The sequence below is a fragment of the Eretmochelys imbricata genome, chromosome 1, assembly GCF_965152235.1.
Source record: "Eretmochelys imbricata isolate rEreImb1 chromosome 1, rEreImb1.hap1, whole genome shotgun sequence".
Lineage (NCBI taxonomy): Eukaryota > Metazoa > Chordata > Testudines > Cheloniidae > Eretmochelys > Eretmochelys imbricata.
In genome coordinates, this window is record NC_135572.1 from 7,428,021 (window position 1) to 7,443,628 (window position 15,608).

General features: G+C 45.8%; 1 protein-coding gene across 1 annotated transcript; it reads right to left on the reverse strand.

Annotated features, from left to right (window-relative positions):
• Positions 1 to 3,852: 3,852 nt before the first annotated feature.
• On the reverse strand, positions 3,853 to 4,791 carry LOC144279329 (olfactory receptor 51G2-like). Its single transcript, XM_077840804.1, has one exon. The coding sequence runs from the start codon at positions 4,789 to 4,791 to the stop codon at positions 3,853 to 3,855; it is 939 nt and encodes a 312-aa protein (XP_077696930.1).
• Between the last annotated feature and the right edge of the window lie 10,817 nt (positions 4,792 to 15,608).

A 15,608-nucleotide genomic window follows, 5' to 3' on the forward strand; every position in this document is an offset into this window, starting at 1 on the left:
GGAGTAGAGGATGGGCCCGGGTTCCCGCCATCCCTCCATTCCCCCAACTCCCTACTTAATACCGGAGGAGTTGACCTGGACTGTGGGTTCCACCAGAGGAGAAGGTCTCTGGCCTATTCCCTGATTCACTAGGTGGATCAGCAGAGACTGGGGGGATTGTTCTTCTTTCTTTTCCCCATGCTGGCCAGTGATGAGGCTAATTGAGTGAACTGCAGATTTGAGCCACAAAGGTGGATAAACTGAGGGCTGCCATGAACCTCTGAGGTGAGCAAATCTGCCAATAAGTGCAGGACCCACCAAGGAAGATGGGGAACTTTGTCACAATATCCTTAGAATAATAATATTGTATTGCAATCCTGATTTATTTTACCATTTAATTACTATTTTATTATTATTCCTTATATATCAATAAAAGTTTAAACTGTATTTGTCTCAGTGTGAGTGTCCTGTCATACCCCCAAGGCTCCTGTGCATATTCTGTGTAGCCTGATTCTGGGCCAAGAACCTTATTGTCTTCTGATCAGATTAATTGGCAAGCCTATAACCCATACTATCCAAATTAATAATATTAACCTCCTAAAGCAGGCAATAAGGCTCTGGGCGGTGCTTACCTTGGGGAGGGCTCCACAGAAGTGGTGACATGTCCCTTCCTCAACTCCTAGCTCCAGTCCATGCGCTGCCTCCAGACCCACCCCAGCCCCACAGCTCCCATTGGCAGATGTTTCTGGCCTATGGGAGTAGCATAGCCAACTCTTAGGGTAGGGGCAGCATGTGGAGCTAGGAGCACAGTTGACGTTTGAAATCGGCCACTCTCATTACCACTGCAAAAGTTATTTTTCCTCCCTTGGTATCCTACTGTTAATTGAATTGTCTTGTTAGACTGACCTTACACATGGTAAGGCAGCTACCATCTTTTCAGGTGTTTATACCTGCTCCGGTATTTTCCACTCCATTCCTCTGATGAAGTGGGTTCTAGCCCACGAAAGCTTATGCCCAAATAAATTTGTTAGTCTCTAAGGTGCCATAAGGACGTTTTGTTTTTGCCGATACAGACTAACACGGCTACCACTCTGAAACCTGTTACCTGTAATCAGTTTCTTAATGTATTAGGCTTAGACTTGCAAATTTGTTTTATTTTGCTTTTGTGACTTACTTTGTTCTGTCTGTTATTACTTGAAACCCACTAGTTAAACATATTTTGTGGTGTATAAAATAAAAATACTACTTTTTATTCTTAATAAAATTACTTTTGTTTATTAATAAACCCAGAGTAAGTAATTAATACCTGGGGGAGCAAACAGCTGTGCACATGTTTCTATCAGTGTTACAGGAGGCGGATAAATTATGAATTTATCCTGTATAAGCTCTATGCAGAGTAAAACAGATTTATTTGGGGGTTGGGATCCCATTGGGAACTGGGTGTCAGGGTGCCTGAGACAGGTAACCTGTTGATCAGTTTTCAGCTAAAACCTGCAGCTTTGGGAGCATGGCCCAGACCCTGGGTCTGGGTTGCAGCAGGTTAGAGTGTCTGGCTCAACACGACAGGGTTCTGGAGGTCCCAAGCTGGCAGAGAAAACTGGTTCAGAAGTAATTTCAGCACATCAGGTGACAGTCCCAAGGGGATCTCTGTGACCGAACCCGTCACAGTATTCTTGAGGGAAGAGATGGGCAGAGGGAGAGGCCTCAGGGGAAGAGGTGAAGCAGAGTATAGGGTCTCAAGGGGGAAGAAAAAGGGATGGGGCAGGATCACAGAGGGGAAGTGGCTTCTGCATGTGTCCAGCTTTTGCCTTTTGAAAAGGTGGTCACCCTACATTGAACGGACTGGGCTGTGATAGGAGTTAGCTGTGCCTCTGTGAAGGGGCTGAGGACCGTGTCCCCCCTTTATAAGCAGCGGGGGCAGCACAAACTAAGGGGAGGAGAAGGAAATCTGGACCTGAGTCTCTTCCTAGGATTTCTGTGGTTCAGATCCCAATTACACACTGCCCTGCCTTGGTGGGGAGTGAGCTCAGCAGGTGTGCTGTGGGCAAAGCTGTCAGTGGAGAGACGGGGTTTTGCCTAAATGGCTTTTCCTGGGTTCCCCATGTTAATCATTTCTCTGAAACAACTCAGTCACCAGCAACAGGCTAAGAGTGCAGGGAAATGGTGGATGACTGTGCTCCTTGAATAGCCCCTGTCCACAGCTGGTGCAGCCCCATGGATTACGCAGCTCCCAGAGCGCTCAGGAAGGGCCTGGGCTGCGACTGAAGAACAGCCCTGCAGCTTTTGTCATGGCCTTTGGATGTTTCCCCTCTGTTTGCCACTTTCTTGTGGAAGCAGCCTTTGCTGAAACCTGTGTGAGTCTGGACGGAGTGACTGTAGTGTTCAGCCGTGTCTGTGTTACAGGGACAAGGTGTGTGACTTTTGCCTGAAGAATGCTTTCTCCCAGCCAGACCTTCTGAGATGAAGCCCCCGTGGCTGTTGCTCTGTTGTTTGGCAGTTAGACCCATTCTGTGTGAATGGCTCGCAAACAGCACTCTGGTGACTGTGCTGAAACTCCCGGTGACCCAGTGACATTTCAACACTCTCCTCAGAAACCAAGTACCTACCCCTCACTGTCAGCCCAGGCACCCCGACATCTGCCTCAGACACCAAGGGTCTGGAGTCATGGGGCTTCCCAGAAGCCAGCTGTCACAGGACACTGTGGTAAGACAACCTTTATAGACAAATGTCAGAGGTGTTGCTCTGTGGAACTCTGACACCACCCTGATCTTAGGGTCTCAGAGTCTCTGAGCATCTGGAATGCATTTATCGTCCCGCCAATGCTGTGAGGTAAGGCAGGGCTACTAAGCACCTGGACAAAGTCTCAGAGACAGCCAAGGGCTTGCCCTCGGTCAGACACAGCAAGAGAATCAAACCCAGCTGACCTGAGGCATAGAGCCATGCCCAGACCACAGCACCAGCCTTCCAGACATCTGAGTGCTGACAGGTCTGGCTGGATTCTCTGCTGTTCCAGAAGAATCCCCTTTGTGCGGCAGAGAGCAGGGATGGCCAGGAGCGGTTTGATTGTCTGGCCTGTACTCCCCCTATCTCAGCAGAGTTTAGAGCAGCCTCGGGGCTGGGCTGACCTCTGCCTGATGGTAACGGCTTCCAAGAGCACATCCCACTCTGCCCAAGACCCTGCAGATAGTGGCCACTCCAGATTGCCCCCATTTGGACCTGAGGTAGCCCTGCAGGCTCCCTTCCCTGCCTCTAAGGTTCTTGCAATGACTTACTCTCATTGTGGTATACTTAATACAAGAGCCCCTTTTTGGGGTCACATTAACTCAGTCTTCTCCAAAACACAGGCTTTCCTACCCTCCAGCCCCACCCTCCTCCTTTACTCTGGAGACCCCCACCTCCCTGCTTGCTCGGGTCTTCATCCGATCCGCATCCCCTACTGCTCCTTTTCCCATGAGGTCCCACCTACTGCCTTATCACTTCCCACTAGGCCCTGCCCCCTGTTCATCACTTCTCCCAAGGCTCCACCCCACAGCCAGGCCAGAGTCAGGCCATGATAGCAGCTGCCCCAGGAGCCCAGGCTGCTGCAGGGAGCCCCAGACTCTCCAACTTCCCTGGGTTGTACATCCTAGGAGATAAAATATAGAGGGTCTGGGGATCCTCAAAGTGACTCTGACTCCCTGGGCAGCTGTTAACATCACCTGGCTTCTAGCCTGAAGAGGAAGCAGAGCCTTGGATAAAGTGGAGGAGCAGGGGGCTAAGTCTTGTGGGAAGAGATGGGGCGCAGGAAGGTGCAGAGGGGGAAGAGGATCCAGGATGGAATAAATGGTCTTGGCCATTGTCACCACTGCTGCAGACATTTGATGAACTGACCCTTCACTTCACAAATGCCCTGATTATCCTTGCATGAAGATGTTTGTTTTTCACGCTGTACACAATTGGATTTATCAGGGGTGGGATCATCATGTAGACATAGCCCAAAAGAATCTGAAGAAAGTGAGAAGAGCTATTCCCGAATCTGTGTATCAGAGCCAGCCCTATCTCTGGTATGTAGAAGATCAGGACCGCGCAGAGGTGAGAGACGCAGGTGTTCAGGGCCGTGAGGCACTCCATGGAGGATGCGATGCTCAGTACTGTTTTGAGGATCATAACATAAGAGAGGAGGATGAGCAGCGAGTCCAACCCCATTGTTAAGAGTGCAACAGACAAGCCATAGATGTTGTTGACTGTGATATCTGCACAAGCCATCTTCATGACATCCTGGTGCAGGCAGTAGGAATGGGAGAGGACATTGGCTCGACAGTATCGGAACCGTTTCACGAGAAAAGGGAGTGGGAATATTAGGGCCACCCCCCTTAACACAAACACTAGTCCCATTTTGGCAATTCTCGGCAGAGTTAAGATGGAAGCATATCTCAGCGGGTTACAGATCGCGATGAAGCGGTCAAAGGCCATCAACAAGAGCACGGAAGATTCAATGCATTGAAGTGAGTGGATGAAGAACAGCTGGGCAAAACAGGCATTGAGGCTGATCTCCCTAGAGTTAAACCAGAATACGCCCAGTATTGTTGGCATGGTGGCTATTGATAAGCCAAGGTCTATGGCAGTCAACATGGAAAGGAAAATGTACATGGGCTCATGGAGGCTTGGATCTGTTTTGATAATGAACAGAATGACCGCATTTCCTACTATTGAAATAACATACATTAAGCAGAAGGGGACAGATATCCAGAGATAGACGTCTTCCTGCCCAGGTATCCCGGTGAGAAGGAACACTGCAAATTTGAATTTGGTGTCATTGACAGCTGTCATCATGTACTGGGTAGGTCTGAGGAGTTTTGAACTTTCCTCCCTGGAAGGAAAAAATGGAGACTAGATTATATTTAACAAGACATCTTTCTGCTCTCAGTGCCTGTCTAGAGACTCTCACAAGCTTTAGGATGATCAGCAAAATATAGTCTTGGATTTACACCACCAATTGGAAGATAGGCACTGCCAGACTGGATCAGACTTGTAGTCCATTTAGCTCGCTATTTAGTTGCTAGGTCTAGATTCTTCATAATAAGGTGGAAAGAGCCCTGCAATAGGCAGCTCTGAGATAACCTGCTCCCAGGGAAAGTTTCCACTGACCCCACTAGTTAGACATATTTTTGGTGTAAATCAGGAAAGTTTAGGATCCTTCTCAGACTTTTTAAAAACAATTCTCACTACTGTATTTGGATTTTCTGGTTACCATATAAACATCCAGTCCTTCTTTGAATCCAGCTAAGCTCTTGGCCCCATTGATATTTTGTGGCTGGGAATTCCTCAGTCTACTTGAGTACTGTGTGATTTTACATTTGTGACCTTTCCAGACACCCTTTCTGGCCCTCCACTTCTGAGTGTGTCCCTGTCATAAATATAAAGGGAAGAGTAAACACCTTTAATATCCCTCCTGGCCGGAGGAAAAATTCTTTCACCTGTAAAGGGTTAAGAAGCTAGGATAACCTTGCTGGCACCTGACCAAAATGACCATTGAGGAGACAAGATACCTTCAAAAGCTGGGAGGAGGGAGAAAAACAACGGGTCTGTGCCTGTCTGTGTGATGCTTTTGCCAGGGACAGAACAGGAATGGAGTCTTAGAACTTAGTAAGTAATATAGCTAGATATGTGTTAGATTATGATTTTTTTAAATGGCTGAGAAATTAAGTTGTGCTGAATAGAATGGATATTCCTGTCTGTGTGTCTTTTTGTAACTTAAGGTTTTACCTAGAGGGACTCTCTATGTTTTGAATCTAATTACCCTGTAAGGTATCTACTATCCTGATTTTACAGAGATGATTCTTTTTACTTCTATTAAAATTCTTCTTGTAAGACCTGAATGCTTTTTTCATTGTTCTTAAGATCCAAGGATTTGGGTCTGTGGTCACCTATGCAAATTGGTGAGGGTTTTTACCAAACCTTTCCCAGGAAGTGGGGTTCAAGTGTTGGGAAGACATTTCCAAACAACACTTTCCTAATAAAAATAAACCCAGATGAACGTTTGGTGGTGGCAGTGGAAGTCCAAAGGCAAAGGGTAAAATAGTTTGTACCTTGGGGAAGTTTTAACCTAAGCTGGTAAAAGTAAGCTTAGGAGGTTTTCATGCAGGTCCCCACATCTGTACCCTAGAGTTCAGAGTGGGGAAGGAACCTTGACAGTCCCATTGTATCATGGTGTGTGAAAACACATGGGAGGTACATGGTGAAAATCCTTATTGTATTTATCTGCCCTGTACTGAAGCTATTTATAAATGCCTGTCTTTGCCTAATATAATATATTATATGTCTTTGCCTAATATAAATGTCTGCCTTTTCTCCACTCCTGAGAATTCAAATTCTGCCACTGTCTCTTTACAGTACATGGGATAAATTCTTAGGGCCAGATTCTGAATTCAACAACATTGACATCAACTGCATCATTCCAGTTTTACATGTATCAATTTGATTAGAACTAGGCTCTATTGACTTTCCCTTACCAAATGCTCCCAGTGATACACTCTGACCTCCAAGAAACCCTCTAAGAGAAGCTGAAGTGCTTTTCCTGGCAAGTATTGACTGAATCCAGAGAGTTCAATCATCCTACAGGCTTCTTTTCATCTTCACCGGACCTGCAGCCTATTCTCATTCAAAAGTCTGAAGATATTTGGCAAATTAAAAGCTAACGCAGACAGTTACTTAGCTGGGTGGAGGAGGGGTTGGTCTCAGAAAGAAGGAAATAGTGCAAACAGTAGGTTCACTAGGTTTGCACTAATATCCATTTTCAGCTTGGAAAAGAGGAGATTAAGGGGGGATATGATAGAGGTCTATAAAATCATGAGTGGTGTGGAGAAAGTAACTTGTTCTCATAATATAAGAACTAGAGGCCATCAAATGAAATTAATGGGTAGCAGGTTTAAAACAAATAAAAGGAAGTTCTTCTTCACGCAGCACACAGTTAACCTGTGGAACTCCTTGCCTGAGGAGGTTGTGAGTTTAGGACTATAACAAGGTCTTAAAGAGAACTGGATCCATTCATGGAGGTTAAGTCCATTCATGGTGATTAGCCAGGATGTGTAAGGAGTGGTGTCCCTAGCCTCTGTTTGTCAGAGAGTGGAGATGGATGGCAGGAGAGAGATCACTTGATCGTTACCTGTTCGGTTCATTCCCTCTGGGGCACCTGGCATTGGCCACTGTCGGTAGACAGGATACTGGGCTGGATGGACCTTGGTCTGACCTGGTACGGCCGTTCTTACGTTCTCATGAGTGTGCAAGTTATTTCAGCCACGCATACAAGTGCTATAACACTCCCCTTTCCTGCCCCTCAGCTCAACTCTTTGCTGAAACACAGGCCAGTGGTTCTGTTCTCTCAGGATATTTTGGAAAGACTTGCACAGGTATTGCAGAGGGATTGTCTTCAAGACTCTGAATGTAAGTGTCACAAACATCTTCTGGTCAGTTACCAGGAGACTGTATCATCCAACTGTTCACTGAACAAAGAGTTAACATCACAAACCCATTGCAAACAGTATGTGGAGTATTTCTAAAATGCTTTCTAAAGCAATACCCATTAAGCAGTAAAGTGACCACGGCTTCCTCCTGGAGAGATTCCAACAACTCTGCTTCTGGCTTTCAATATACATGCTGTCATGAAAGTTTGGTTTCAAAATTTATATAACTGTTTTGACATAACATTTACACATCTGTACTTTTGTACACACATGCGAACCTGTTCTTTCCCCTCTGATCTGCTTTCAGAGATGATTTCTAAGGTTACAGTGGGACTTAAAATGTGACGTGTTTCATCAGCCCTCATTCAGTTGCTTGTCAGCAAACAAAAGTCTAGTAGCTCCTCTGTCCCTGGGTTCATAGCTGACTGGGTCTCCTCAGGTTCTATTCTGTCAGTCTGTAGCCTGTATCTGGAGTGGTAACAGGCCTTGGGATCAGTATAGAAAATATTCATTCCCTGAGCTCTCACTCTCTAGTACATAGTAACCCCAGCATCTGTAATTCAGGCATGATGAGGGTTTGCAGGAAATGGATTTGAAAGGCAAATGCATGAGTATTCATGGAAATGGAACTTCTTATCACACATGAAGGTAGTCTCTCTCTCTCTCTCTCTCTCTCTGTCTTTCTCTCTTTCTCTCTGACTGTCTATGTCCTGTACTCATAAAATGCATAGCACCTGGGAACAGCATTGTGACAGACACGGAGCTGAGCTGCAATAACGAATGTGTATGTTAAACCCAGTTCTTGGGATGTTTGCTGTAGAGCTGTATTGGGTTAATGATTGAGATGTTTATGTTATGGCTGTATAAGGTGAAACTAGTGTGGCTCATCTTAGTTTAATAGCAGGCCACAGGAAAACAAGGAGGAAGGGAAGGAATACTTCAAGAAAAGCATTACTCAGTCACCACCCCAGGGAGACTGAGAGACTACACTGGAGATACAAGCCAGGAAGAGCCTATTTCCAGCCTCCAGCCACATTACACAGCTTGTTTTGCCAGTGCTGGGAGTCTGTCCAGAGGTGGGGCAGCTGTTGCTCAGAAGCTCTTCTGACTGACAGGCACAGACACGGCTGGGGAAGTCTGAAAGTGCAAGGCCTCCCTGGGTCCCTGTCAGAGCGGGAAGGCTTGGGGTCAGAAACAGGTGAAGCCTGTTGTTTGAAAATCCTCCGATTTGCCCATGTTCCACTTTATTCCTTCTGTTCATATTAAACAGTATTTTGTTTCAAGAAGGCCAGCTGGTAATTAGTTTCATCAGTACTCCCACAGTCCCAGAGGGAAGAATCACAGGTGCCAAACCCACCCGGGCCTGCTCAGCATCCACAGTCAGCCCGTAGTGAGCTGTAGCCCAGGGCGCAGGCTGAGGGTGGGTGGATCGTGGGATTCCACCCCATGTAAGGGAAGACTACGAGGCCTGACATGTGGCACTCAGAGACCAAAGAGGAGTCAGAGATATGGGTAGCCTCTAACTTTGACGGGTATCTACAGGATAGAAGTGCTGGAGCCCTCAGCCGCTAAGGAAGCAGAAATATGCCCTATTGGGCCTGTTACCACAGAAGAAAGGAAGCTCTGTATTCCTGCGCTCACAATTGAGCCAGAGAATAAAACCTCTGAAAATGCATTTGCTAATTAAATTTTCAGGAGCAAATAAACCTGAGGCAATTTGGGAACTAGTCACTGATATTCTGTGGGGTCTCCTCTCCCTCATCCCCTGGCAGGATTTGACCCAGAGCACACGGGGTCTAGAAATGGGACCTCTTGAAAAATCCTGACTTGGAGCATCGGGGTTTTTACACTCTGAGCTTGCTTTGAATGTCTAGCTTTCTGTGTAGCTTGAGTAGCCCACCATGAACAATGAGCAGGTGTAGAGGAGGGGTTCCAAAGCTACCTAGCGCTGCCTGCCCTCCAGCCCGGTCACTGAGTGACCCCGACAGCTCAGCTGTGTCCTCTGCCACTGCACAGAACATCTGCAAATGTGAACAGCTTCCAGCCTTTCCCCTTCACTTCACATTTTAAAGACAGTGAAACCTGCCAACGTACCCAATTCCTGCTAGAAGAGGAGCCACTGACACCAGAGGTCTTCACCCTAAAGGACAAGGAGTCATCAGAGAAGTTGCTCAGGCAGCAGCTAGTATCTATTCAGATAGAGAGGCAACTGTCTTTATGAAGTGTGTTTGCACATTTCCTTTGGGGCCACTTGGCCATCAGGGAACCTCAGCTGCTTGGCTTTAACCCCTGCCACAGCCAATGGCACTAACTGCCAGAGGCCAAATCACAGGGGATGTGTTGTGATGCCCTGCTGCAGGAACTATTAGTGGAATCTAGGCTTTTCGTCACTGTTCATATGGTTCTGATTAGACACACGGCTACCTCGGGGGCAGCTGAGTGGTAACGATGATGCCGTCACAGCTGTGATCTTACTTAAATATAATAGTAATAATAATATAGGACCAGATTTCTTCCTGTCAGCCCTTTTTCCTGCATTACAAACCCAGTGTGCAGGACAGGGAAGGGAGATTACATAGAACCTCAAAATTATGTACAGATCTCAGTGATCCACTGGTGGCTAGGCCCCCCTACCCACAATCTCTGTGCCTCCACAGCTACTCTAGGACCTTCTCTAGGTTTCTGTTAACCTGTGGCCTGTGGCAGTATTTAGTAAACTGATTTTATGCTTTATCTTTCCCAGCATGTTTTGGGAAAAGTATCTGAGGAAAATCTCAGCTCTGTGTACAAAGGTGGTATCATATCCTTCCCACATCAAGGGCAAAGCGATTAATGAGCTTACATTGTAAAGACCCCTGTGCAGTGCAAGGTGGTATAATTCTGGGTTTATATGTCAGCAAGGGTACAAGTCATGGGATCTGGGATATTGGCTCTTGTCTCCTTCCTGTGTTTAAGTGGCTTAGGTAAAGCACTCAGGTAGCTCAGTTGGGTTTATGGCAACACTTGCTGTTGTGGTTGATAACAGGGCTTGCAGAGATTGGCTGTGTCACCAGCAAAGCAGTGTACAATTGGCCAGCCCGGTTGGAGGGGCACAGAGTTGGAGGGGCACAGTGATTCCGACAGCTCCCAGACTGCACCCAAGGATTGACAACCTGTCACAGCGGTATGTGTTACTCAGCTTCCTGGGTTCATCAGTAATCTCCATGGAGTCCCAGGGGATTACTGATGAACCCAGTAAGCTGAGTAACACAAACTGCCTCCCCAGCCACACTGGAACCTGCATGATGCATAATAATAAGCAACAACTTTCCTGTGCAAAAATTACAACCAGTGGTCGGTGGCCACAAATGAGCCAGGGAAGTCGTACCCTTTCCTTGACTATTCCCTCTTACTTCCTGGACAGGGTATATATATACCCTGTGCAGGCCTATTTCACTACCTACGGTTCCCAACATTCTGTTAGCTTTTCTGACTGCCTCTGCACATTAAGCAGATGTTTTCAGAGAATGATACCCAGTGACTCCAAGATCTATTTCTTCTGTGGTAACAACTAATTTGGAACCATCATTTTCAATGTATAGTTGGGTTTATGTTTTCCAATGTACATTACTGTGCATTTATCAACACTGAATTTCATTTACCATTTTGTTGCCCAGTCACTGAGTTTTCTGAGATCCATTTGTAACACTTGACACTCTGCTTTGGACTTCAGGTTTCAGAGTAACAGCCGTGTTAGTCTGTATTCGCAAAAAGAGTACTTGTGGCACCTTAGAGACTAACCAATTTATTTGAGCATGAGCTTTCATGAGCTACAGCTCACTTCATCGGATGCATACTGTGGAAACTACAGAAGACATTATATACACAGAGACCATGAAACAATGGCCCACCTTGATTATCATACACATTTTAAAGAGAGTGGTCACTTTGGATGGGCTATCACCAGCAGGAGAGTGAGTTTGGGGGCGGGGGGGGCGGAGGGTGAGAAAACCTGGATTTGTGCTGAAAATGGCCCAACTTGATGATTACTTTAGATAAGCTATTACCAGCAGGAGAGTGGGGTGGGAGGAGGTATTGTTTCATGGTCTCTGTGTATATAATGTCTTCTGTAGTTTCCACAGTATGCATCCGATGAAGTGAGCCGTAGCTCACGAAAGCTCATGCTCAAATAAATTGGTTAGTCTCTAAGGTGCCACAAGTACTCCTTCTCTTTGGACTTCAGTATATTAAATAATTTTGTCTTGTCTGCAAATTTTTCCACCTCACTGCTTATCCCTTTTTCCAGATCATTTATGACTATGTGAAACAGCACTGGTCCCAGTACAGATTCCTATGGGGAACCACTATTTACCTATCTCTGATGATTTATTCCTGCCCTTTGTTTCCTATCTTTCAACTAGCTACTGATCTGTTAGACAGCCTTCCTCATTATCCTATGACTGCTTACCTTTCTTAAGAGTCTTTGGTGAGTGACCTTGTCAAAGGCTTCCTGTAAGTCCAAGTACACTATATCCTCCTTATCACATTTGCCCACTTTTGATGATCTGCTCAGAGAATTCAAATAGATAGGCAAGGCATGATTTGCCTTTCCAAAGCCATGCTGACAATTCCACAACAAATCGTGTTCATATAGGTGTCTGTTAATTTTGATCTTTAATATAGGTTTAACTAATTTGCATGTTGCTGAATTTAGGATCACTGGCCTGTAATACCCTCGATCGCCTGTGGAGGCTTTTTTAAAAATCAGTATCGCATTAGCTATTTGCCAGTCATCTGGAACAAAGGCTGATTTAAGTGCTAGGTTACATACCAACTGGTATCACAACAATTTGATATTTGAGTTCCTTCAGAATTCTTGGATGAACATCATCTGGTCCTGGTGACTTATTACTCTTTAATTTATCAGTTTGTTCTAAAACCTCTGTGACAGTTTGTCTCCCCTGGGGTGCAGGCTGGGAGATGATGGAACCCTATAAATTCAGCTGGGCTGGTCTCTCTCACACTGCTCTGCTGGTGACACAGCCAGCCTTTCCAGGCAGTGTTGTCACCCAACATGAGAGCAGGTGTTGCCACACACCCAACTGAGCTACTGAGTGCTTTACCTAAGCCACTCAAGGACAAACAGGAGACAACAAACAATTTCCCAGCTCCCCAGCCTTGCACCCTTGCTGAAGTATAAACCCAGAATTATACCCTCTTGCACTGCACAGGGATCTGTAAAAATTTATTAATATAGGTAGCTTTCCACTGAATGTGGGAAAGGTATGTAACTGCCTTTGTTTACAGAGCTGAGATTTTCCCAGATGCTTCAATCAAAATACCCTGGTTATGATAAAACCTAAAATAAGTTTATTAACTACACAAAGATAGATTTTACATTATTATAAGTGATAGCAAACAGATGAAAGCATATTACCTAGCAAATAAACAAAGCTGCAAACTAAGGGTAACACACTAGATAGATAGGTTTTGAAATAGCAATTTCTCATCCCTTCTGATGATCCATGTAGTGCACCAGGTTTCCATACACAGGTTAGAAATCCCTTTTCCCTGGGACCAGCACTTCCCCTAATTCAGTCTTTCTTCCTCAGTTTTTCTAGGAGTTTACTTGTGCGGGGAGTGAGGCCAAAGAGAGTATCAATCCCCACCTTATATAGTTTTTCCATATGGGTGGAAACCCTTTATTTTAAGCCAAGTTCCCAGCCCAGTTTGTGGGAAAATACAGGTACCAATATGGAGATCAATGCCATGAGATCTGGTCCCATGTCCTTGCATGCCTATTGAGCCATGATAGCCATTGCTCATAGGCTGGTGGAAACATTCACAGGAAGGTTTCAGAGTAACAGCCGTGTTAGTCTGTCTTCGCAAAAAGAAAAGGAGTACTTGTGGCACCTTAGAGACTAACCAATTTATTTGAGCATGAGCTTTCGTGAGCTACAGCTCACTTCATTGGATGCATCAAGTACTCCTTTTCTCCTTACAATGTGTATGATAATCAAGTTGGGCCATTTCCAGCACAAATCCAGGTTTTCTCACCCCCCCCACCCCCACACACAAACCCACTCTCCTGCTGGTAATAGCTTATCTAAAGTGGTCGCTTTACTTGGGCGAGTCTCACAATTCTCCCACTCTTTGAGATGGGAACACAATCCCAACTATGCTAAATGCTATCACCAAGAAGGTCTGAATGGAAACCTGAGTCTTTTCCATTCAGGGTTTGTGACCAGAGCTAAACAGTCACCTCCAGCTTCTTTAAAACTAATAGGTTTATTAGGAAACAGCAGAAAACATCAGAGAAAATGGTTTTAAAATAACAGGAAGCTGTCACACATCTACACTCATTTATCTCATGTATCACAACAACCTAAGTTAGACATGCTTTGCTCTGGAGATAGAGAAACAGAACGGCCCGACTTACATTCTTTCGGGAAGCCAAGGAGCTCTTGGGACACAGCCTAGTTTTCATGTGTCTCTGAGAGCATCTTCCCATCTGTTTTCCCCTTTCTTGTGGAAGCAGCTTGTGACGTTGCACTCCATGTCCTTGGGGAGGTATGCTTGTGAGTGTGAGTGTGATGTGGCTGGAATGCGCTTAACACGAGAGGTCTCTTGTGTGATGTTATTGGAAAGCTTGTGGTCTGCTGGGTATTTTCATCCTATTTGTTTGCATGTGTTGTTTCTGTGTCTGGAGCTGGGGAGATGGGATGTGGACTTATGTCACTGTTGTGGTCGTGCCGGGCAGGGGCTGTCAATGGGGCATTGGGAGCTTGATGGGTCCCATTGGTTGGGACAGTTGATGGTGGATGGTTTCTTTGCCTGAAGGCCTTCCTGTGTGCGTGGGGGTCAGCCCGAGGGGGGGTGGAGACTGGAGGTCTTGGAGATGTGGCTGTGTCGCAAGGTGGTGAAATCCATCTTGGATCTGCTACTTTTCCATTTAGTATGAGCGGTGGGTACCCAGAGAGATGGGGGATTCCCGGCTTGTGACAAGGTTATAAAAGAGGGTGGAGCAGGAATGCGGGGGGGGGGGGAGCTGCCAGTCATGAGAAAACTCCTGCTTTTCACCTGAGATGTCTGCTGGATCTAACAAAGACAGTACCAGAGTAAAGGGTTTGGCCCAGACTAGAAATGAGTACAGTCCTTGAAGTAAGCTTATTGGAACATCTTTGATGGTGAGATATTACCTGTAATCAGTTTCTTAATGTATTAGGCTTAGACTTCTGTGTTTTGTTTCATTTTGTTTGTGACTTACTTTGTTCTGTCTAAAGAAAAGGAGTACTTGTGGCACCTTAGAGACTAACAAATTTAGTCTCTAAGGAGCCAAAAGTATTCCTTTTCTTTTTGTGAATACAGACTAGCATGGCTGCTACTCTGAAACCTGTCTTTGTTCTGTTTGTTATAACTTGAAACCACTTAAATCCTACTTTTTATGCTTAATAAAATCACATTTGTTCATTAATAAACCCAGAGTAAGTGATTAATACCTGGGGGAATAAACAGCTGTGCTTATCTCTCTATCAGTGTTATAGGGGGCAGACAATTTATGAATTTACACTGTATAAGCATTATACGGAGTACATCAGATTTATTTGGCGGTTTGGATCCCATTGGAAACTGGGTGTCTGGGTAGTGGAGACAGGGAACCTGCTGACCTGTTTTCAGCTAAAACCTGTAGCTTTGGGAGTGTGTCCCAGACCCCAGGTCTGCATTGCATGTCTGCCTCAACAAGACAGGGTTCTGGAGTCCCAAGCTGACAGGAAAAACTGGCTCAGAGGTAATTTCAGCACATCAGGTGACAGTCCCAAGGGGATCTCTGTGACCGAATCCATCACACAGCCTTTACTGAAACCTGTGTGAGCCTGGGCCCAGTCACCATAGTAACCTTTGCCCTCAGACTCCTTTCTTCGAGACAGACCATCTAAGATGAGCCCCCTATGGCCATTGCTCGGCAGTTAGACCAATTCAGCCTCAATCGCTCACAAATACCGGTCCCCGTGAAGCTGCAACACTCCCCACAAAAATCCACTACTTACCCCTCACTGTCACCCGTGAGCATCCCCACATCTGCCACAGACACCAAGGGGTGGACTCATGGGGCTTCCCAGAAGAGAGCTGTCACAGGAGGCTGTGGTAAGAGGCCTTTGATAGACTAATGTCAGAGGTGTTGCTCTGTGGAACCCTGACACAGACCTG

Bases quoted from the DNA above. Each gene is read 5' to 3' on its own strand.
- LOC144279329 (XM_077840804.1), bottom strand. From the start codon at position 4,791: ATGATGACAGCTGTCAATGACACCAAATTCAAATTTGCAGTGTTCCTT.